Source organism: Electrophorus electricus, chromosome 8 (assembly GCF_041902795.1).
Source record: "Electrophorus electricus isolate QZ-2024a chromosome 8, ASM4190279v1, whole genome shotgun sequence".
Lineage (NCBI taxonomy): Eukaryota > Metazoa > Chordata > Actinopteri > Gymnotiformes > Gymnotidae > Electrophorus > Electrophorus electricus.
In genome coordinates, this window is record NC_137504.1 from 11,618,678 (window position 1) to 11,641,619 (window position 22,942).

The 22,942-nt window shown below is 41.9% G+C and overlaps 1 protein-coding gene across 3 annotated transcripts in view; it reads right to left on the reverse strand.

Annotated features, from left to right (window-relative positions):
- Positions 1-22,942, reverse strand: part of sgcd (sarcoglycan, delta (dystrophin-associated glycoprotein)) — a 132,847-nt gene that overhangs the window by 87,117 nt on the left and 22,788 nt on the right. The window contains exon 1 of one of the 3 annotated variants that reach the window (XM_027000109.3): positions 10,997-11,209. The exons of the other annotated variants lie outside the window; for them this stretch is intronic. Coding sequence (XP_026855910.1) covers positions 10,997-11,134 — 138 coding nt within the window. The 5' untranslated portion in view covers positions 11,135-11,209. Of the gene's footprint in view, positions 1-10,996; positions 11,210-22,942 lie in introns of those variants that run through there. 3 annotated transcript variants of the gene reach the window in all.

Here is a 22,942-nt window from a genome sequence, read left to right on the forward strand (position 1 = left end):
ATACTTCTGATTACGTCGACATAGCAGTTCAACAGAGGGACTGCTGTGAAGACAAGGTCCCGCTGTGAGACTTCTTTTATGCTCCATGCCAACTGTATTCATTATCCACTACTAAATGCATTCTGTTGCCCCTTGTCTGGCGAGCTGGTTCAGTTCATCATCAGCTCAACTAAGCAAAGGACTATTCTTGAGTCACAAGAGTGGCCATGAAGAAGTACAGACTGATCAGATTAATAAAAAATTTACATCAGATTCTGTGTGCCCAGCTGCATCTAATGAGTACCAATTGTGCTTGAATTTCATTTTTCAATTCCACATATGTGAAGGTTCTTCAATTTTCGTCACATGAGCAACAAAGATTCCTGCAGAAACAGCAGTGTTCCCCACCACTCGCCATGATGGAGATACTTACATCTGCTGAATCAGTGCCACGAAGTGCATGAGGCGAAACAGATCCAGGGCCTCTTCTGCTGTTTGTAGTTGTTTTTAAGTGTGGACCAGCTCTTTTTATTGCAAACACACCAAACACTAAATGCCAACTTGTGTTGACTGTGGCACCACAGATCAGTTTCTCTAATGAAGAAGTCAGCAGGCAGGCCTGCATCAGATGCAGGGCCTTTCTCTCCCCAAGCCATTAATGATCACATGTCAATGGCCCTTTGTGCTGTGCTCCTTTGATGCAATGAGTCATCGGGACTGGGGAGATTGACGGAAGTTTCTGGTAGCCTGCTCAGCTCTCTAAGGGGCACTTGAGATCGCCGCATGATCATGGCACATGCAGCAAAATAGAATCTGTCACCACCGCTTGACCTAATGGTTTGGAAAAAACAAATAAGCAGGCGTGAAGTGAGGGGCGAATAAAAATGAATGAACGTCCTGCTAATGAACCAGCCAGCACCGCCGAGCGCTCGACGGTTTTTACAAGACCATTTCACATTGGCAATCACACACAGAGAGGGGCACAGCAACCACAAATGTGCTCTGGTCCATGTGCTACAGAAAGGCATTACAGATAGTAACAGGAGTAACATCAAAGATTTGGTGCGATCTACTCAAGTTGGAAATTTGTATTGAATTACACCATTTCAAAGGCATTTGGTGAACGGTGGAGATTGATCTGAAAAATCATATGAAGACAGATTACATTGTCTCTGTTGCATCAGTATCAAAAGTAATAATCTAGCAATTCTTCTGTTTGTGCTCAAAATAGCTAGATTAAAAGATGTTAACTGCACCTACAAATTAAAATTTTTATTGCAGAGAAAAATATCGCTGTACCATTTTTTAAAAGAATGTAAAAGATACAGAAATATGCTTGTGAAAGCTGTTTGCTATTCCCAATTGCCTCTGCTATCATTTCTCAATATGTGATGCCATCAAAAGTATGGCAAAGGACCTAAAAAATTAGTCCTTAATTTTCCGCCAAGTTTCAGAGATGTCAGTACAGTATTTTATTGAGGGTAGGTTCAAACCCTCTTTACTTTACAAGTGCTCACACAGAGATCACTTTGGTGGTTTGTTTTGGTGACAAACTCCTGACCTCAGGAGCCTGTCGATACTCTCAGCTGGAGACTCCGGGCATGGAAGCAAATAAACGACAGCAGATGCTGTGCAGAAATCTCTCTTTTAGGTTTCAGCCACCTCCTAATGGCAAGTGAGAGGCCTGCTCTATGAGCTCTGATGGGAAACAACACAAAAGGGCCATTCTAACCTCCACATCTGAAAATGAGTCTTATATACTTGAAGCACACTGTAATCAATTAAGCACTAGGCATTCACACATCCATTGTGGTTTTCTATTACCTGAAACTGCCCCCCCCTCCCCACCCCACCCCCCAATGACCTCTACTGTGGAGCTGTACTCGGGCCTTCCGCCAACAGCTGCTGCATTGTTTCAGCTGTCTGTCATACAGCAACAGCCCTCCCACAGAAGGCCGCCAGAATCCAGTTCTATCTCTGTGATTTTCCAAGCCAAAGAGCTTCACTGCTGGGTTCAGTCATGATTAATGGTTCAGTCATGGAGGAACCAGCCAAGAAGACGTTTGACCTTCCTCTCCCAAGCTACATGAACTTTCACAGAAGCTACAACAGAAGCTTTTACAGGAGAAAAGAGATTTTCTGCCTCTGTGTGGAGGGTCATTACTGACCATTAGAAGTAGATGAAATGCAAGATCATTTAGTATTAATTAATTTTTATGAGTATTGCAGTGAAGGTAATCTGATTCACCCCAAGTATTTCAATCAGCTAACTTTAAACGGAAAAACAAAGTATCCAAAAGAGCAATTTCCTTATTGCACTACTAAAAATGTGAATAAAAGCCAATAACAGTAACATTTAGTTTCTCACTTTTGAATGGTGGTTAGTATAATCATTTATTAATTAATTACAATTAATAGCAAAACGGTGTCAATGCTATTATTGTAAGTTACACACAACAAGAGTATATGGCTTGACCAATGATTTTAAGTTGTCTCTATAGTTATTCTTACCTACACTGCTTGCATTCTGCACTAGTTCATTCCTGCAGACAATCAATCATTTCTAATTTGAATAAACAGAAAGGTTAGGTTTAGGTACTCTAAATGTTAATGAAGCACTTACAATGTTCCATTGTGCCTGTATTATAAAAGAACACTTCAAACAATATCTAAGACAAAGTTTTGCCCTGATGTAATATAAATATTTCAACTACCTGTTCCTTTTGTTCCTATACAGCAGGTTCCTTCAACACCTGCTGTGTGCACAATATAAGAGGACCTTTACAAGACTACTGAGTTGTATAATTATGTCAATTTCATTTAAAAAAATAAAACGAACAACCCACCAGTCAGTTTCATTAAACTTACAGCATTTGACAGATGTTCTTTTCCAGAAAGAGCAATATCAGTATCGTCATGTGTGTGCTCTGTGGGAATTGAACCCATGACCTTTATGTTGCTAGTACCTCACTCTACATGCACTACAGGAGCAGACAATTTTGCCCACCCTTTCAGGCCTTTCCCCATGTTCCTGGAGCTGCATGAACGTGATGAAGACAAATTACAGTGAACTTAATGTGGAAGTCCTTCCTCTAGCCTGCCTAACTTTGGATGGATAATAAAGTGTTTAGCTTTTTATGACATGCACCAAAATTGATGGATGGGATTCTTTCATGCAAAGTACTGAGACAATTATGCAGGAGCTTCCACCCTGTCAAAACTCCCTTTCAGAAGTTCCTTACTGAAACCACTCTCAGACTCCAGGGGAATGTTTAGATGAGCAGTGAGAGAATTATTGTGCTTTATTTGAATATGGGTCATGGCGTGCCCACAGTTCCCACAGCTGTTTGGCTACCCCTTGCTCCCCGCCCTCAATACACTGTGCACTCAATGTCACTGGCCAAACTGACTCAGCAAACATTGTGTGAAAGGTGAGTAATTTGGCACAAAGAAGACAAATAGCTTTAAGGACTCAATCCACCCGCCAGTCTACTGTATAGCAGAATTAACTGTAGCATGCACTTTACACTAAAATTAACAATTAAAAATGAGATGCTTATGGACTAGTTTATTGCATCAATCAGTTAGTTGGTGTCTGCTGCTAATTGTAAATGTCTTCTCCAGTCTGTGAGGTGCTGGCTCACCATATGTACTGCCATTCTGTAAGCAATTTATTGCTAATTACTTGAACTGTATGTAGACTTTGCATAACTCAAATAAATAGATTTCCTCAATAATAAATTGCCTCTTCACCATTTCCTCTTCACCTATTTGGCAGGTATATAAATGCGCCTAAAAATTCAAGGCTCATGCTGTAATATGAAGAGTATGATATTAGAACCATCTACTCTGTACCTACAGTCCTTATAGGTGCCTGTATAATTAGAGACTCTTGACCATCTGTTATTCATCAACCTCTCTATCTCCTGGGGCCACCAGACCACTGTTGATCAAATCTTTTCTGGGTGGTTCACCGTTCTCAGCTCAGCAGTGATGCTGACATGGTTTCACCTGTATTAGCGTAGGCACAGCAGTGTTGCTGGATGCTTTACACATCACTGTCACTACCGGTTTGAGTATTGTCTGCCATCCAAAAATATCCAGTAAGCCTGAGACTGACCACTGATGAAGACTTGGAGTATGGCCAGCACAAACTATGCAAAGAAACAGATGGGCTATAATCTCTAACTGCACAGCTACAATGTGTTACTAATTAATAAATGCTTCTAATAAATATTACTGTATATATCGAATGGAATGTACTTAAAAAATACAACACTGCTACAGTATGATGCCTCAGTCGGATCTGTGATGTGTTATGTAGGGAGTGACAATTCACAAAATAATCATGCATAAATGTGTGTATGCATCAACAAGCTTGGCACAAATCCACGTTATGTGTATTTTTACTATAATCATCCCCAGGCCAGCTTGCTGTAACATAGTTGCTGGCCCGCAGGGCGCGTGGCAGGACGCACAGACTTCCTCATTTGTACAGAACATTTATTGACATTACACATTTAAGACAATGGTGGCACTCACATATAACACACACAATGAACATAACTATTCACTTAACATTAAATGATAAACACCCACACTTTGACAAGGGACAAACTAACATTACAGCTACACAGATCTAGTTAAACACATAGCGACAATGACCAACAATGAGAGCACACACAGACAGGGGTTTAAATAGACATAAGACATTAACACTAAATCCTGTGCACGTGTGTGCAATCCCGGGGGGGCATGGTTACAACATAAATAAACACAGTGCATGTGGATCCCCGTGCACGCGACGGGCTGTACCACGTGACTTATGGGGACTGAAGCAGTCTATGACAGAACCCGCTCCCAAGGGGCGCGACTCCCGAAGCATACACCTGTGGGACTGCAACTCCCAGGCTGCCGTGCACACACACACACACACACACATATCACACGGCTCTTCCGGGTGCCCACCTACTATCAGGCGGGCCAGGAACCGCCAACCGGGGAGACCTCCGTGGAAGGAAAGGGGCAGCGACACTGCCTCTCTCTGGGTATTCTGATACCCTGCGGATGAAGTGGGTGGGGGGCATTCCCCATAGATGATGACCCCTCCCTAGGGATGTGGTTCCCGATGCTTCCCCTTCCAGGATAGCGAACTCCAGGCTGCCGTACACACATACATCGACAGAGTATGGCCATGCCCGGTGCCCACCCAGCACAAAGGCGTGCCAGGAACCTCCCACCTGGGAGACCTTTACCAGCCAGGGAGAGAGGCAGAGAACCTGCCTTTCTCGAGTCAATCCGACACTCTCCCCAAGATTTGATGCGCCTAAACACACAGAAGGCGCCGTGCTGCAGTGCCTACAAATCCTGCAGGCACTGTAGACATGTCCCCGGCCTCAATAAACACATGGGGGTGCACGTCTGCCCCAGTTCCAGATGTGCTACTCCCCCAAATAGTCCTCCTCTCCTTCACCACTCTTGGAGTGCCCCAGAGGCCGTTTGCCTCTGAGGCTGTGGGCAGACCCTTACTGGCGAGTCCATGGAAGGGAAAGGACTCTGGCTCCAGCCCTGCCCTCCGGAAAGCCCGCTGGCTCCACCCAACTGCCCTCTTTACGGTCCTTGTGGGGCACATCGGTACTCCTCGGCCAAGGCTCAGTAGCCACAGCCACCCCCCCAAGAAATTCCTGGGGGTGTTCCCCTCCACCAGAGTGGACTTAGATTCCGGTCACGGTCCTCTCCCCAATAACCTGGGATCCAGGCAGCAGTGCGGGGGGTGCCTATACACCTCCCGCTAGGAAGTCTGTCCTTCACCGACAGAGCTTGTGTCCTGAGGTGGTTGGTCATTCTGTAATGTAGTTGCTGGCCCGAGTGCCACTGGGCACATGGCAGCACGCACAGACTTCCTCGTTCGTGCAGACCATTTATTGACATTACACATTTACACAATGAACATAACTGTACACTTAACATTAAACGATAAACACCTACACTTTGACATGGGACAAACTAACGTAACAAAATAACACAAACACCTTTTTTTGGGCGGGGGGGGAGTTGGATCTTCAGTTACTTTACCACTTTGGTCCTTGGAGATTTCTGTTAAGTGTCAATCTCTTCCCTAAAACTTCACAACGATTGCAACCCAATGATCACAGCAAGTCAGCCCCCAAAGTGCAAAGGACCACTTGCATTAAATCCTGCCAGCAAGCTGAGAATAATAAGAAGTGTTCAATAAAGTGGTACCCTGATTGACTTTTCAAATAATGTATCATTAAGCTTTCATTACCTATAATTGCCCTTTTACTTAATTAGGTATTTCCAGCATCAATCAGGCAGGCATCATTGGAAAGAAAGAGACAGCCTGTCAAACCAGGAGCCATGGAGATGAAGGCTGTGGAGCATGAAAACTGGGACTGAACATCACTTGGCACCCAGACTTTGTACCTCACAAAAAATGCTGTGTTTTTACTTTCTGTCTTCTAATCCTGGTAGTAGCTGGAACCGGGACTCATTATGGCAACATTATCAGCCATTCCACAAATATTCAGAACCTTTTGAGCCTCTTATGGAACTTGATTTCTGGTTGATTATCTTTAATTTTGAACCAGCCATCTGTTTGGAGAATTTGAACTGCAAATTAAAACCCACTTTCAGTTCAAAAGCTTCAGTTTGGTGTTTGGGTGCTTTCAGCCAAGTGTCCAGGAGCAGCTAGGAAACATTTAGTTTCACTGGGCTTGTAAGCCCTGCTTTCCTACAGCTAAAGTCCACCTCTCTTACCACCTCCCTGGTTATGCAGAACCCCGCACAGCACAGCACAGTGTAAACCCCAAGGTGAGGATAATAGTGTGACCATATGCATTGTAGGATATATATATTTTCTGGCTACCATGCCACAGAGTGAAGTCTTTGGTCTGAAGGTCAGAACACACATTTGCCACCTGGAAGACTTGGGTTTGAGGCCAGGTGTGGTGGCTGCTGTCTGCCCTCGCTACAGAGACCCAGCAAAGTTAAGCATGGGCCATTTAGATCAAGACATTTCTTGTGAGATATGACCTAATCTAAATAAACTGATAGGATAGAAACCAACCTTAGGAAAAAGTTCCTGTTCATTAGCCCGCCATTTGGCATTTGCTGTGAGGTGAGGAAATAAGCATGCCAGCTAGTGCCGTATTGACTGCAATCAAACCAACTGCCACCACATGCCACAGCACTGATGACTCTCAGAGGAAGGCTCTTCAGTGGGACATTGAGGTTCCGGCTCGGGGCCCAAGAACACCAAGCCAGCCTCATCCATTAAAACAATTTGACGTATTTTATGGAGGACGGCCCATTTCCATTCTCTGTTTATGGCCCCTTTTATTTCACTTGGGGTGGGCTTTAGGGTGCTTATAAATGGAGGGAAAGTATGAATGCAAGCATAATGGTGCCTGCTGGGATGTCAAGGAATAAACAAGCGTGAGGACTTATGTGTTGGAATCTGATTGCAAATCATGGCACAGGCTGATGGGGGACCAGCAGGGGCCGCAGAGATCGCAGAGGAAGGTTGGAGTCAGCAGAGAGCATGACAGACAGGTGAGCTTTAGAGCCGCCACCGCCGTACACCAAAGCTTTTCTAGGCTCAGGAGAGCTCCGTGCCAAGAATAGCCACCCCTGCTCAGGTAAGAACTTTACTACTGCCCTCCTTACAGGAGGGATCTTGCAGTGTACAGGGTTAAGGTTCTGTAAAAGTGTCACAATGGTGTTTTTTTTTTTTTTTTGTAACCATATGATCCTTTCCCATTCCTGTCCAAAACTGCAACTCCGACTGTGTTTGAAGAACTAGAGAGAAGTTGTGGAAAACTCCAACATTTCACTCTGACTGCTTACAGATGCAGCTAGCAGTGGTAGCATATCAATGAGCATGTTGACAAAAAAAACAAAAAACAACACTGTTTGTCCAGCAAGTGGGTCTGTGAATTGTTTATCTGTCAGTGGTTGCTTGAGCCTCTGCTGTTCTCCTCTCACCAAGCTCCTAATGAGACACAGGAGCAAAGCGTCTCAGAGCGTCTTCTCCAGATCCACCTCTGCATTCAAAGAGAGGGAGAGCCCGAGGCTTATGGCCCCCCTCTTCACGTTCATTCTGCATGACCACACAGCACTCTGGGCCCTCCCTTCACCTGCCTAGAATACCAATGAAACATCTCCCTCCATCTATCTCTGTGCCTCTCTCTCTCTCTCTCTCTCTCTCTCTCTCTCTCTCTCTCTCTCTCTAGCTACTCCCTCTCTCACTGTCTGCTTGTCTCTCTCTCTCTCTCTCTGTTTCTATTCCTCTCTTCCTCTGTATCTGTTTCTCTGTCTGCTTCTCTCTCTGTCTGTTTCTTTCCCTCTGTCTCCTTCTCTCGCCTCACAAATCTCGACCTCTGCTGCACTCGGGCTGCTCTTGCATCTCTCCCACTCCAGTACACAGATGTATCTCATTCATTCCCCCACCATATTACCAATTAGGAAACACAAGAGCAAAGTTACTTTGCAAGGGGAGAGAAAAAGAAGAAAAAGAGGTGGGACGAAAGGTGTTGAAATAAACCCGAGCAGAGGAGAGCAGAGTCATGAGAAATGTTGAGGAGATCATTAATTGCGGGGTAGAGGGGCGGGGCGAGGGGTGGAGGGGGGTCGGACCAACATGCTCGAGGATAGCAGCAAGAGGTTTTATTTTGCCTCTTCCGTCAAGCAGCCTGACATCTAATCATTACGTATTCCTTTTCTTTCTTTCATTCATTCTTTCTTTTGTTGACATAGTGCTGACTATAAGTGCATTAAATGACAACTTGTAAAGTAATCTAACAGTGAACAGTATGGAAGCACAGAAATAGGGCAGGGAGTCACGATAAGATGTGTTTGGTCAGTTGTGAAAATTGTGCAGTAAATGGGCATTAATAGCTGCCATTCTGCATGTTTGTGGGTTGTCTGCATGCCAACATTTATGCTGATTGTAAGGTAGGTGGCTCTGTGTGCAAGTAATGTGACTTATTTCTGGGTGAAGGATGAATGGTCTTAAGCCTCCATGGTATATGAACAGAACCAAGTAGCTGAAACATTTTGTGGTGACACTTCCTTTTTTAGAGTAAATGACACTTCTGCAGTTGTCCCTGCTGCCTCTTGTCTCAAGTATTCATAAAGGTGTTGCTAAGGATTTATAAGCCAGTTATATATGTGTTATAAAGTCTTAGATTGTTAAGCATGGATAAATGTTCAAGTATAACTAGCCAGTATTCAAATACCCAAAGTCTTAAATAAGTTCAATATAATAATAAACTTTGACAGATTAAAGTTTATATTAGCTGTAGTAGAAGCAGCAGGTAGCTGATCAGTAAAGTGCTACTATACTATAACTCTTAACTATTACCATAGGGAAGCATGCAATAATGTTTACTGCTCTGTTTCCCCACTGGGGATGTATCTTCTGGGTAACAGAACAAGGTGAAAGCACAGTGCCGGACATTATGATATTGACCATAACCATTTCGGTTAAGTCAAATTACATTATTCTCAACACTTACGATTTGTCCTCTTAATACAAAAATGCTGACACACCGGGGATCATGAGAACAGACTTCATTTACCAAACAAATTAGCATTAATCCAGCTAGTCACAATTAATTTCACCTCTGGAGAGTTGGACGCATTGCAAATTTGATTCAGCTCCACTGGTTGCGTAGTGTTTTCAGAACTACAGTGCACTGTACATATTCAATTAAGTCAGTTTAAATGTACCTTTCAAGTGAGTGAACAGCAAATGCAAGCCTCACCATACTGAGCGTAACCTACATACTGCATAACAAACAAAATTCAACAATGCCAAATTGCCTAATTGCATTTCTTTTTGAGAACATGTAAGCAATTATCGTATATGTTCCCTACAAAGTGTTCCACTGATAAGGTAATGTGCTGGTACCTTGCACGAGTGCATAAACATAAGCATGATATATGAATGTTCCCATGTTAGAATACGAATTGCTTTGTGCAAAGCTGATAAATAAACAACAAAATTGTGTTTAAAATTTTATTCTAACATTTTTTTTGGAATTACACTGAGTGAGACTGCTTGTATCTGCATTTATATTGAGCGCATTATTTGATCAGCAAAAGAACATTACAACATTATAACACATCACTTTTGGAGAATCAAACAGGAAAAGAGATTATAGCAAATCCATCTATTCTATCCATCTACTCCACTGATATTCAAGGGAGGATGCAAAACCCATGAAAGAAGAGTGGGAGAAAAACAAAAACGTATAAAAGAAAATGGTGTGTAGATAATTTTTATCTGTGGGATTTGTTATGACCACCAATATTCCTCAAAAAATCAAGTACAACCAGAGAGAGACAGATTGCCCCCCAGATTGCCCTACACAGATGTGTGTGCCTCAAAGTATGGGAGGAAACAACATTTCCGGTGCTAGTTCTCGCTGCCGCCCTGCAAACCAAAGATGTCACAGCAAATCTCCTGCCCTTTCACTAGCTCACCTCACCACTGGAGACCACAGACTCCAGTAAATGACTCCGTGAAGAAAAAACAGGATAATCCACTTGAGGCAATAAGAAGCCATCATGTTAGCATGATCTTCTACTATCCATGTTGATGGTCACTGTGTGGAAAAATATGCCTGTGTTTGAATGGTAATGGAAATGTACCACCACACAATTCAGCTTTGATGAATGTAAATTTCCAAGAAGAGCTGCAGATGGTGTCATTTTGAGGACTACCTTATCACTGCACTACCTTTTCATTTCACCCTCCATATATGAAACATCCACATCTAAATCCAATTCAAGAAGCAATTGATTTGCTAAGTGGGCTTATATGACACACCTGGCCTCTTCTCTTCCTTTTGTTTAGACATTGCATTAAGCAATGACACAGCTAGGCAGTCATAGCCCACTAACCATGTCTAATAATAGCCCAGATGGTGACCACCATGGTTGGCATTGTGCTGTAATTACAATCAGAATACAGGAAAAAAAAACAACCACTCACTCTTTTTCCTCTCCATTGTGGCCTTGGATGACCTGCCAGTGGTCTGCTGGGCACAATGGGAGCCCGTGGCTCTAATAGCCCACCTGCCCATCCACGTGACCCTTCCCCGTTTGACCAGGAACCTTGGTGGCCTGCCATGCGATGAAACACGAGTGTGCAAGCTCCAAGAACGAACCGTAAAGTCAGCAAGTCGTCGGATGCCGCATGCCACAGGACTAGAGTCTGTCTGGCCTCTGTTTGTGTAGTGCAGTGATCAGATGGAGGAGGACAAGCTTACATGCCCAGCATATACCATGCACCATCAAAGGCGGGGTTTGGGAGACAAAGGGGGCCAAGTCAAGATGGGAATGCAATGGCTCATCTGACCCCCAAGGACATGAACTTGGGTGGGCGATGGCATTTGACTAGGGGACAATGAGACTCAAATAAACAGGCTCCATTGTGCTTTGGGCCTGCTGACACCGCTCTGTGAAGGGATTTGTTGTGTTTTTAAGCAGCGAGGGTCACCGAGTCTTGCAAGTAATTGCACTAGTTAAAGATCTGGAACATGAGGAAAAGCTATGTTCATACCACTAACTAATGTTGTTTTTGTTTGTTTGGTTGGTTGGTTGGTTGGTTGGTTGGGTTTTTTTGGAGCCAACACCTTGTGAAGTGATAAGTGAAGTCTGAAAGAAGCTCTGCAGGGCAGGTTATTAAAGACTAAACTGATCATATTGGGAGTCTTATCAGAAAAGTGAAGGAAAGAGTGATGTTTTATGTGTTTTATGCATAGCAGATGACATATTAGTAGAATCATTCAAAAGAATTGTCTTGATGATTTTTTCCTTACTTCTCTTTTACCTTATATATGTAAAATACTTTAATACACATTGGAATAGTCTGCTAAACACATTTATCTTTTATACTGTTCACTGTGCATAGCCCTTAAATCCTGTTGTAAAAAAACAAGCAAGAAAAACCTCTAAGCCCTACGCAAATATCATGGTGAAGTCATGCATTGTTGAGCCAAACTCAACTGCGGAAAAAGCGATAATTGTGAGGATTACCTCCTGCGCATCTGACACGGTGAAATGGGATCCTCCACCAGCTCAGCAAACACAAGTCTGCATTTCTTGCCTTTGATAGATGAGTGTTTGCCAAATTGGATTTGGATAGGATTGTGCTCCATCTAAGGTGCTACAGATGCTTATTTGTATCAGAGTTCAAGTGAAAGGCAATGGCATTCAGGGATGAAAGACTCCTTGACAATGACCCTCTGAACTGGTCCTCTGTTGCGCTTTATACACTCAGATGCTGTACAGACACCTTTGCATAGGAATCACATTTTGTCAAAAGGAAAAGGACAAGTCAGGCAGAGAGGTCAGCAGCCTGAATTAACTTCTGGTACCCTTTGACCTCCTATGAAATGCTGTCTATTAAGTGCTGTCTGACACAGTCATACTGACACAGACTAAACTTAAGAACACAAGATAAATGCCATTATAGCCAAATGACACAAATCAAGGTAAGGTATTGCAGAGCAATACCCCTATACATAAAGTTTACTGGTACAGTTTGAATATGTGAAAATTACATTATCAAAGTCATGTTGAGCAAAATCGGGGCTGAACTGGCTAAGAAAGAGTTAAAAGACAATTTAATCTAATATGGGAATTTGAGAGGAGAAAGCAGCAACAGGTCACACCCGTTGCCATAGTTTATTTTAGTTTGGAGCTTACTGATACATTCTCATATTTTCAGCTTTTGTTGATGTAGTCCTGGGAGTATTAAATTATTCATGGAGTGATGGCAAGCAATAAACATATCCTTTCTTTTTTTATATAATCCAGGTGGCACATAATACACATTACTCATTGCTGATTTATTTCCCATAAGCACTGTTACATGTCCTGGCAAATGGCAAATGCAGGTTCCAAAGAATATGCTGATAAGGTGCAGCTTTCCGCATTAATCATGTGGATTCTTGAAAGCAAAAAAACATTTCTTCCCTGTAAAATGGACAATTCAATAATGTCTAAGTGAAAAGGGTTCAGAATTCAATAGATGAAATCACTGCAAAAAGAGTGCTTTAGTGTGTAGTAATGAACTGAGAGTATTTGTTCACTGTCATGATTAGTCCCTCCCATATTCCGTGTTCCATGTTTTTCCCCGTCTTGTGCCCATAAGTTCCTTTCCGTAGTTTCGTTTTCTCCGACCCTCGTTTAATTTTCCACACCTGTCCCTCGTTTCTAGTCATGTTAAATTCATGTATTTAAACCCTGTCTTGAGCACAGTGTTTTGCTGTTCATTGGTGGTTGAATGTATGTTTATTCTAATGGTTATGTTTCTTTGTATTCCATGCCTTTGTGTTATCCTAGCTTCCGTGTTTCCTAGTCTGTTATAGTCTGCTTAACCTGTGTGCTTCCGTGCGTTTAGTTCTCCTCGCTGTTTGTGTTTAGTTACTCGAATATTCTAGACCTTGTCTCGTTTTTCATGTATCCCCGTGCTCTCCGTGTCGGCTCTTTGACCCTGGACTGCCTTAACGACTGATTCTGGAATTGCCCCTAATAAATCTCGCTTTTCTCCCCACATGCGTCCGCCTCCTTACCACTCGACGTTGCATTCACTTCCTAAACTGTCAACCAAATTTTCAGATTTTCTCTAATAATATCTTCCTGTTATAAAATTGCAATAACGATCCACAATAAATGAACAGGGTGTTGATAGGTTTGCCATTATTGCTATGGTAAAAAAGCTATTTTATTTCCTTGAAGGTCGCCTAGGGATATAGATTGGGACATGGATGTGTCGGAGTGCCCCAGTGTTTAGCCTCATTTTCTTGAATTTCAACATTGAAGTACATGATATGCACAAGTAAGAGAAATAAAATTAATTAAATGATGAAATTAAAAAAATAGATTTTGATTGACTAATCCTTCCATTTAAACACCACATGAATGAGGGGTGTCAGCATTTGTAAAGTAGCTAGCTAGCTAGGAGTCTACATTAGTGCAGTGGTGGTTTTTACCACTATGCAAACCCTGCAAAATGCATGGGGCCCCAGAGATCAGGATGGTTAAGTTCTGATTGCAGTAAGAAGATTGTACAGGGTGTGTAAACATTTTATTTTGCTGTTAAAAAAAAAAAAAAAAAAAAAAAAGATTTTTTGATTAGAGCCCCCAGGCAGAACTTTGCTTGGGACCCCAGAAATGTCAAATCTGCCCCTTTAACAGTAAACACAAATTAAATAAATACCTTGTTGCCTACAAAAAGTGATTGTTGTTCTCCCATTAATTATATAATTAAGTAAATGGTAATATGACTGAAGAATGATTTTCATAAACATTGGCTATTGGCTTTGTTGGAAATAGTTCAGGCTAGCTTCCTAACTCCCTGCCTGCAATGGAGGATCTCCATGATGGTGTTAATTGTGATATTAATTACTGTTGTTATTAGTAGTAATTTAGCCACTTAAGGCACGTTCTACTTTCCCCTAGTGTAAACATTTAATATTTCCTGATTTGCAGATAAGAGTCACTATTACCAAACAACATGTATATTTCTCATCTGTTTCTCACAACTTTTGTAGCTTTGAGCAGTGCAATCAAGAAGAAAAAAACTATGCTAGTATAGGATAATGCTAGTCTTTTTGCATTGTTAGCTGTGGCTATAACTAACAGTTGCAAAGCACAAAGTGGATTAATATTTTTGCACTCTGTGCAGTAAATTCACTTCCATGATAACAAGCCTCTAAAAATGTAAGCATTTTTTGTAGCAATGAAACTCCGATGACCAGTTCAACACTTTCTTCTGAGATTTTCATGTGTCTGATATGTTGCAGTGCTGACACCAGTGTGAAAAGTGCTGTGCAGTGAATGGCAGTCCTGGGAAACAAGGTTTGTCTAGTTGTCTTATTCAATTGTAGCTCCTGCTGTTTCCTGATACACTGATAGTTTTGAAATTGTACAACATTCCTTCACTGTCATTAACTGTCACAATTAAAACATATTCTTAATTATATGCAGAGTCTTCAGCTAATTAAGGTAAGGACTTTGTTTATCATAGAATCTTTGGTAGGCACAATCTGCATCTAATTTAAATGTATCATCAGTATGGTTTACTATGTTTGGATTTTGTGGGGGCTATGCCTCTGGGTGTAGAAGAAAAAACAAAGATCCTGCATTAATCTGTGCCAATTTAAAATGGAGCTTGTATCAGCGGGAGGGAAAGCAGGCAAACGATCCCAAATAGCATTATTGGACTGAAAAAAAAAAAAAGTGAGGCAGAAAAACTCCAGACAGTGAAAGTGAGATTCATTTGGTAGTAAACAACATCTGTATGAGCTAAGTCAAACATGTGCATGGAGGATAGATGATGATACAGGAACCAAAGAAACTGAATCACATTGAAAATTATGTGTGTATATACATAGTGATACAGCACAAAAGATATAATGAACATGCATTTGAAATCAGAACAGGCAGTATATTGTTGCTTGGGTCTCCATGTTCTTTTTACTGAGTTTAAAAGAAGTCCATTAATTGGCTTATATTGGAGAAGACAAAGAAAAACAGAAATTATGTTCTGTCAAAACCTGTTCAACTGTAAAAACAGTCTGATCATCTTTAGTCAAAGTTAGGCATTAAAGCAACCATCACTGATTTTGAAATCTGTTGTCAGATGCATCAAGTAATTGCAAGTTTGCCTTAGCTCATTGGTGTTTGTCTGACTGCATTGTTGTGGTACAACTTGACATTTTACCATGTGAGACACTAACTCAAAATAACCCTGAGTAGCAACATGTTGTCATTTTAATGATACACCAGTATTTCTTTTGATAGCATTTATAAGCTATGAATTTTTTTTTTACCCCAGTTTTCTCTCATTGTTAGTCATCTCCAGTTCCACCCACTAGTTATCTAATTCTCCCCCCATCACACAACACCACCAAAATAGTACATGGTTCCTCCAGTACACATATAGTCAGCCATCACACCTTTTCAAACTGCCACCACAACAACAACACTGGATGACACACTTGGGGGACAGCACAAAACACCAGCTACCTCTACCTATGCTGGCAAGCCAGATTGATTAGCAATGTGTTGATGGATGTGGGAGAGGGTATAGGCATCCAACCCACCCAGGCTAATTATACTCTCTTGGACTCCCAGCCAGGGATGGCTCTGGTGTCAACAGGGATTGAATCAGCCAATGACAAGGCTAGCACTTTGATCAATGAGCCACTCTGGAGTATGAATGCATGAATGAGTGCAGGCAAGCAGAAGTTACATAATTAAGTATATTAATATAGTCTAGTGAATGCAGGCAGATGCTATATAATTACATATGCTAATATGGTCTAATTAATGGAAGCAGAAGTTATATAATAACATATGCTAATGAGGTTGCAAAAGCAGATAAGTTTGAATCCCTGGCCTTGCTACGGGCCATTTTTGTTATTGTCACAGTCTTGGTGTTGGTGGTCATAGGATTCATGTAAGAACATGTCCTCAGCACTTCATCAGAATTGACAGCACCAGGCCATGAAAGCTATGAATGGGTATGGTTAGAACAAGGGGCAAATTACTGCTCACTCCCATAAACTCCAACAGAATCACTCTTGCTCTGGGTAAAGCCTACAAATTCTCTTCGGTGATCAGACTGTGAGAACACTAACTACAGGAGTTAGTGTTGGAGACATGCACTTAAAAGTCTTAAAAAGTGTTAAAGGACTTTCCATATGTTGTGGACACTGTGCAGGGTGTCCTGCAGTAAAAGGTGGCACCTTAAAAATCACTGTTCAAGAGCACTTAACTCAAAGAAGGACTTTCAGAAATTTTACCTCAAATTAATAACAGTAGATAAGGCAGAAGCTGACCAGCCATTCACAAAAACATTCTCAAAGGACGTAGTACATAGCACTAACCATTGACAAAGCGCATGGCAGATCTAGCCTCAGTGGGAGTGAAAGCTTTACAGTTAAGCTATCCTGAAACGCTGTCTCCTGCCTGCTGCCTTTCACAGGGCTGACTGAAGTAGGCAGAGCTGCACTTTTAATATGTGGATCAAAGCCCACTGCCTGCACTGTCACGCCTCATTTGGGGTTGACAAGCTGCCCATCTTTGCCACGGTTCCTGATCTGAATGGGACTTAATCGGTTGTAAGAAAAAAAGTTCAATAAAAAGAAAGACTAATTCAATGTACCTTATTAAACTTTTAATTCACCCTGGCCACATGTTCAAAGGAAACTGCAGAGTCGCTAGCTAAACAGGCCATCCATAAGGGGTCCTGCCTGACTCTTCACGATTTCTGCATCAGCAATGAGGAACGGACGCACATATAGTCTATGGGCCTCCATGTTAGTCAAGATTAGTCAACATTAGTCAAGATTCAAGAAACACCACCTCTAGTGGTTAAGTAGTTGGATCCGCCTTCTATTCCTGCTAGTGAAACAATGCACACCCACTATGAAATTTAGCTTTTTATAAACCTATAAACCTTATAAACCCATAAACACAGAATTCAAATCATAACAAAACATAGCATAGCTGTCCAATATTTCTTTGTAATTTCTTTGTAACATTACTAACTGCAAGGTAATTTTATGCAGTTTACCTGCATTATGTATATTTTTCTAAAGGTGGTTCACCCAGAGCATTACTTTATTTAACCCTCTAAGATCACATTATCTACTTAATTCATTACGTAAAGTGTGTCACTCAAACAGCAACGCATACAGATTGCATTTACATACTTGTCCAGGAGGAACATTGCTAATTCTGCTTTGAGATTCATCCCCTTTGCATTTAATTCTCTTCATTTTGGAAAAAAAAAACACTTCTAATGATAATTCTTGTTTTAGCATGTTTGTTGTGATGGTATTTTTTGACAGCACAGCATGTTTTTTTTTTGCCCACAGTACATGTACCTGCTGATGAAGGGCACTCACCTGACCACGCAGACAGTTTTATTAGCCAAGCAGTCAGAAGGGGGGATAGAGTAATGAGGCATTGTGGAGTGTCTCATGAAGTGACTGACAGGAGGTTGATGTAAACACAAACAAGCTTCTGGAAAGCAGTTTTCAAACAGGTTTTCTGACAAGCACCTAATACACATGCGCTGATGCCATTGCTAAAATATTTTTTTATCATGTGCCTTGTATTTCAGAGTGTATTTGAATTAGTAAGAAAATAGGTGAGAATTGACCAATACACCTTTAAAGCTATCAAACATTAAGTAGCAGGAAGCTCGTCACTGAGTAATGTAGCTACTCTCACTTTTGTGCTTCAATTTCTTTTTCATAATACAGCCTTAAAGTCATTGCAACCACCCATTGTTAACACCCCCTACCTCTCACCCACCCCCCATCCCAGTTGCACAAGCAAGCTTATAATCTAAAATTAAATTGTGGAGATAATATGATTACACTCCCTCCTGGAGGTTTTTCCATCGTACCCAGCACCTCGCTGGGATTATTTCAAAGCAGACCTCGCCTAGTTAGGGAGGACCCTAGCTGTACACTGGTGAGTAAGGGAGAAAAGGTTCTCTTATCAACTTTTCAAAAAGGCTCCTTATCACCTCATTGTTTATTCCACTGGCCCTAGGAGCAAATGGGGTCTCTGATAACGATTTTGCCCCTTTACATAAACCATATGAAGAGAACCATAAGAAAATTATATGGAGAATCCCAGCAAATAGAATTTCTTTATCTACTGCTCAGGTAACAATGAAACAAGAGCAGAAAATATTTAATCAATTTTAAAATGTTTGACAGTTTTACCTCAATTAGTCGGGAGTAGACAAAGTGAATTTCAGGGGAACATCCTTGTTTGAAGCTGTACATATTTGTAATACCATCACTTCAGTGAACACTAGATCAGATTAGTGTTTAATCAGTTTAATGATTTACTAAGGCAAAATGAAGTGTACTATGATTGAAAGGTACTTTAATTGCGCATAAATTGATTGTTCAGTGAGCTCATTATAATTACAGAAAAACATAGATCATTATTAAAAATTTCAGTTTGTTTTGAGAAAAACATTGCTCATCATGCGGTGGAAAGTATATGTTAGTTTGTGTTTACTCAATATATATATAACGCATCAAATATTCATGTATTCTTTTCCTAATCTAATCTGAAGTGCATTAACTATAGTGATAGTGATTAGAAACTCACTAGCTTTTCATATTTTGTGAAAAACATGCTAACAATACTTCATCCTGACTTCAGAATATCTACAGTGTTTTGACTGCAGACATCACACAGGTTTTGTATCAATATACAATATAATCTGTTTTTTCACCAGTGAAGACTGCTTGGCAAACTGAATTATAATTAACACAATTCATCACTCTGTGTATGCTAACTGATGTGTCAATGTCAATCTCATCAAGAACATATCTTTTAAGAACAAAAGAAAACAAAATTAAAAACTATTTTGGTCAACATTTTCCTGTCCATTATCTTCTTGGTGAGTCATAGATTGCTAGGGACAGATGAAACAGTTTAATTTTTTATTGGTTTTGAACACAGGACATTATGTCAGTGGAACATACTGAGGGTATTTGTTTTAGTTTCTGTTGCTACTTAGCTTATTCAGCCATCAGCAACATGAAGTGTGTCATTGGTTGTGGAAATTTTCCATCAAGAGCAAAAGTGTTCATTGTGGCTGAGCTTTGTTCCAATTGAGGCTACAAGCAATGATACTCAGAATATGGCTCAAACTGATATGGCACCATGTTCAAAGCAACCCATATTTCTATGTTTGCATAGCATCTTAATGAATACTTGCTCTGTAGGCAAGCAAATGTCTGGGAAGTAGTCCAGATACAGCAGATGCATACAGTCAAAGTTAAAAAAATTAATAAATAATAAATAAATAAATAAATAAATAAATAAATAAATAAATAAAAAACACATTTTCAGTATAGAATGCTTTTTCTGAAAAAAGGTCTTGACAAAATAATTACCAGGAGCATTTATTCCCTGTTCAGCTGAGGCATGCGGGTAAAATATGTGTAATATGTATTTTTTGGAGTTCAGTGAGGATGCGGGGAGGTTTTATTTTAATTAGATTTTTTAAATTAGCTAATTAATGTAAAAATGGTGGCTAGAAATTGTCCAGTAAATTCTTGAAGCGAACCATTGTGAAATAAAGTAAAATAAACTTCCCCTTTAAAACTTTATGGCATGCACCCAAGAATAATAAATAAATAAGTACATTTTTTAAATCATATTAAGTCATTCCAGGTTCCTTCCAGACCATATACTCCACAGAGGGGATGTTTATGCAAACATTTTTACAGTCACTTTTACAACAATTTCCCGTTCTGAAAAATGACAAATGACCCATGTAGGAAGCCTAGTACGGTACTGGAATTACACTCCTCCCCCAACCCTGCCCCTCCAGCCGCGTCAGCCCTGGCTCTGAATGCTTGCCTGAAATAGCGTCTGACACTGATAGAGAGGGCCAGGTGGCACCACCATTGAATGATAAAGTGCCATGTGTGTCACCAGTTTGGATCACCCCTAACCCCCCCCAGGCCCCTGAGCTTGCAGACAGTGCCCGTCATGGGGGTCAGCCAAACTACTGGATGCTAGCATCGCTGCTGCAATAGCCCCCACCCAAGCTTGAAGCCAGCTTGAGTTGGTTACCGTCACGGCCCTGATGACTTGATAAGATGACATTAGCGCCCAGCAGGAGTTTCGCTACAAGTAACGACAGAGGTGACAGTGTGCGTCAAACTGGCTATGCAGCATTAGAGTCACTGGGATGCAGAGGACAGATTGAGCATGTTACTGAGGGCACAATTTGTTTTCCATTTTCAGACCTGTGAATGTTGTGGAGTAACTGTGTGCGACTCATACAGTCCAAACAGTTCAAATACTGCCTAAAATGTCTGAGAGTAGTACAGAAATTATGTACTATTACCAAAGCAACAAGATTGTTTTGGATACCTTTATATTATTTCTGCGAAATGGTACACACACTGAAATGTGACAGTATGTGTGAGTGGTCTTAAAAACCTCCAGCTTTGCAGCACTTGTCCTTAGCCTTCCATGGAGCTATTCCAATCTCTACATTCTTTGTTCACCAACTTGGAACAAGATTATCATGCACTTTGGTCTCAGCAAACTGCATATTTCCACTAGGCAACCCAGCATGCAGTGTCCATCTCTGACACAATTGTCCCTATTACGAAGGCAGAGAAATGTTCTGCAACACATTTTACATACAGTACGGAGGATTAGTGCAGAGTCAACATCTGAAATGTATTCTGATTGGACGGTTCAACCCTAAACGCCTTTGAGGCATGTATCGATCCTGATCTCGTAGGTCATCATTTAAATCAATCAAGGTTGATGGGCTTACTAAAGTCGATGCCAATTTCAAAAGAGTCTATATCCCTTAAAAAAATACATGCAGCATTTGAGAACCTGCTTCAAATTAATAAACTGTTTAAATATTCTACAAAATCTTTACTTGCAGCCTGGGATTCCTATTAGTATATTCCCAGTCCTGCCGAGAAATAATCCTGGATTCCGGCTCCGAATGCTTGGACTTCGTTCTAAAATGTTTAAGTACTGACGGATGTTTCTCTTTTGATGTTTCAAATCTCAAGCACTTTAATGTGTCATTAAATGTTTCTCTTGTTTCATTTTAGACCAGCACTTTGAACGCAAACTCGCATCACAGAAGCGCATAACTGTGACGTGACGAGGCAAACAGGATGCGGGGAAGAGGCACGATCAGACAAATGTTTATTCCACACACACAAGCGATACGTACGACACAGCACACTCGCTATGTACATTTCAAACACCAACAACACATACTACAACACAGGAGACATATATACACGCACAAAATGATTACAAATAATACAGAATAGGTGAACAACAAGAGAGGGCATGGCAACACAGATGAACACACACACGAAGATGTTTGAGGAGGGGGCGGGGCCATAACGTGACAGAGCCCCCCCCCTCAAGGGCACGACTCCCGGCACGCCAGCCTAACGGGCTGCGGACCCGAGACCAATGCCAAATGGCGAGGCCAGAGGACCGGGCAGTCCGCCACGGACCACCACGAGCAGGAGCACGGGGCGGAACACCGGGTCTAACACGATGACAGATACAGGAACACACACTAACCAGGACGGACACAGACACAGAGGGGAACAAAGTGACAGGCACATTTACAGTAACGGGACAGGTACTACACCACACAAATTTAATAGTCCAAGGAAGAGTGGGGGAGCCCCAGCTGTCGGCTGGGTCAGACGCCAACCAGCCTGGGGGGGAGTGTCCCTCGCCAGCTCGGTTGACGGAGGCTGTCCAGACCCTGGCACATGAGCATACGGAGGCACACTGGTTGTGTTGCCTGGTTACGGAGCAGACCCCAGTGCCGCTGCCTTTTTACCTCCCGAGGCTTAGGCGTAGGCGCTCTGGTGCTCCTAGTCCTCGGGGGAGGAGTTTCCTCCTCTGCCGACGACGCGGCCTCTCTACTAGTCACTCGAGGCTGCTTGCTTGCCCAGAGTGGCTTGCCCTGGGTGGAGCCTTAGGTGTTGGGGGTTCGTCAGCCTCGGAGCCCATGACCTCAGTCTGAGAGGAGGGATTCCCCTGAGGTACTTCCTCCACCTCCATCGATGGGTTCTCCTCACGATTGGACACAGGGCCGACTCGAGAGTGACGTCACTGTGCTCCCCTCGCTCTCCATACTCCGCATAGCCCTCTCTAAGGTCCATGCAGGACCCTATGGATTCCACCACCAAGTACCGGTCCTCGTAGTTAGGTTGGTCTCTGTAGTACCCAGCGGGTCCCCCCCGTTGTGATCCCTTCATTGTGAGCAAAGCCAAGATGAGTGATGGTCTCACTGCGGTAAGGAAGAAGTCCGCGGTGTTCAACTCTGAGGACTGGAAATCATTAAACCAGTCATTATGGTCAGACATAGTCCCGTTTG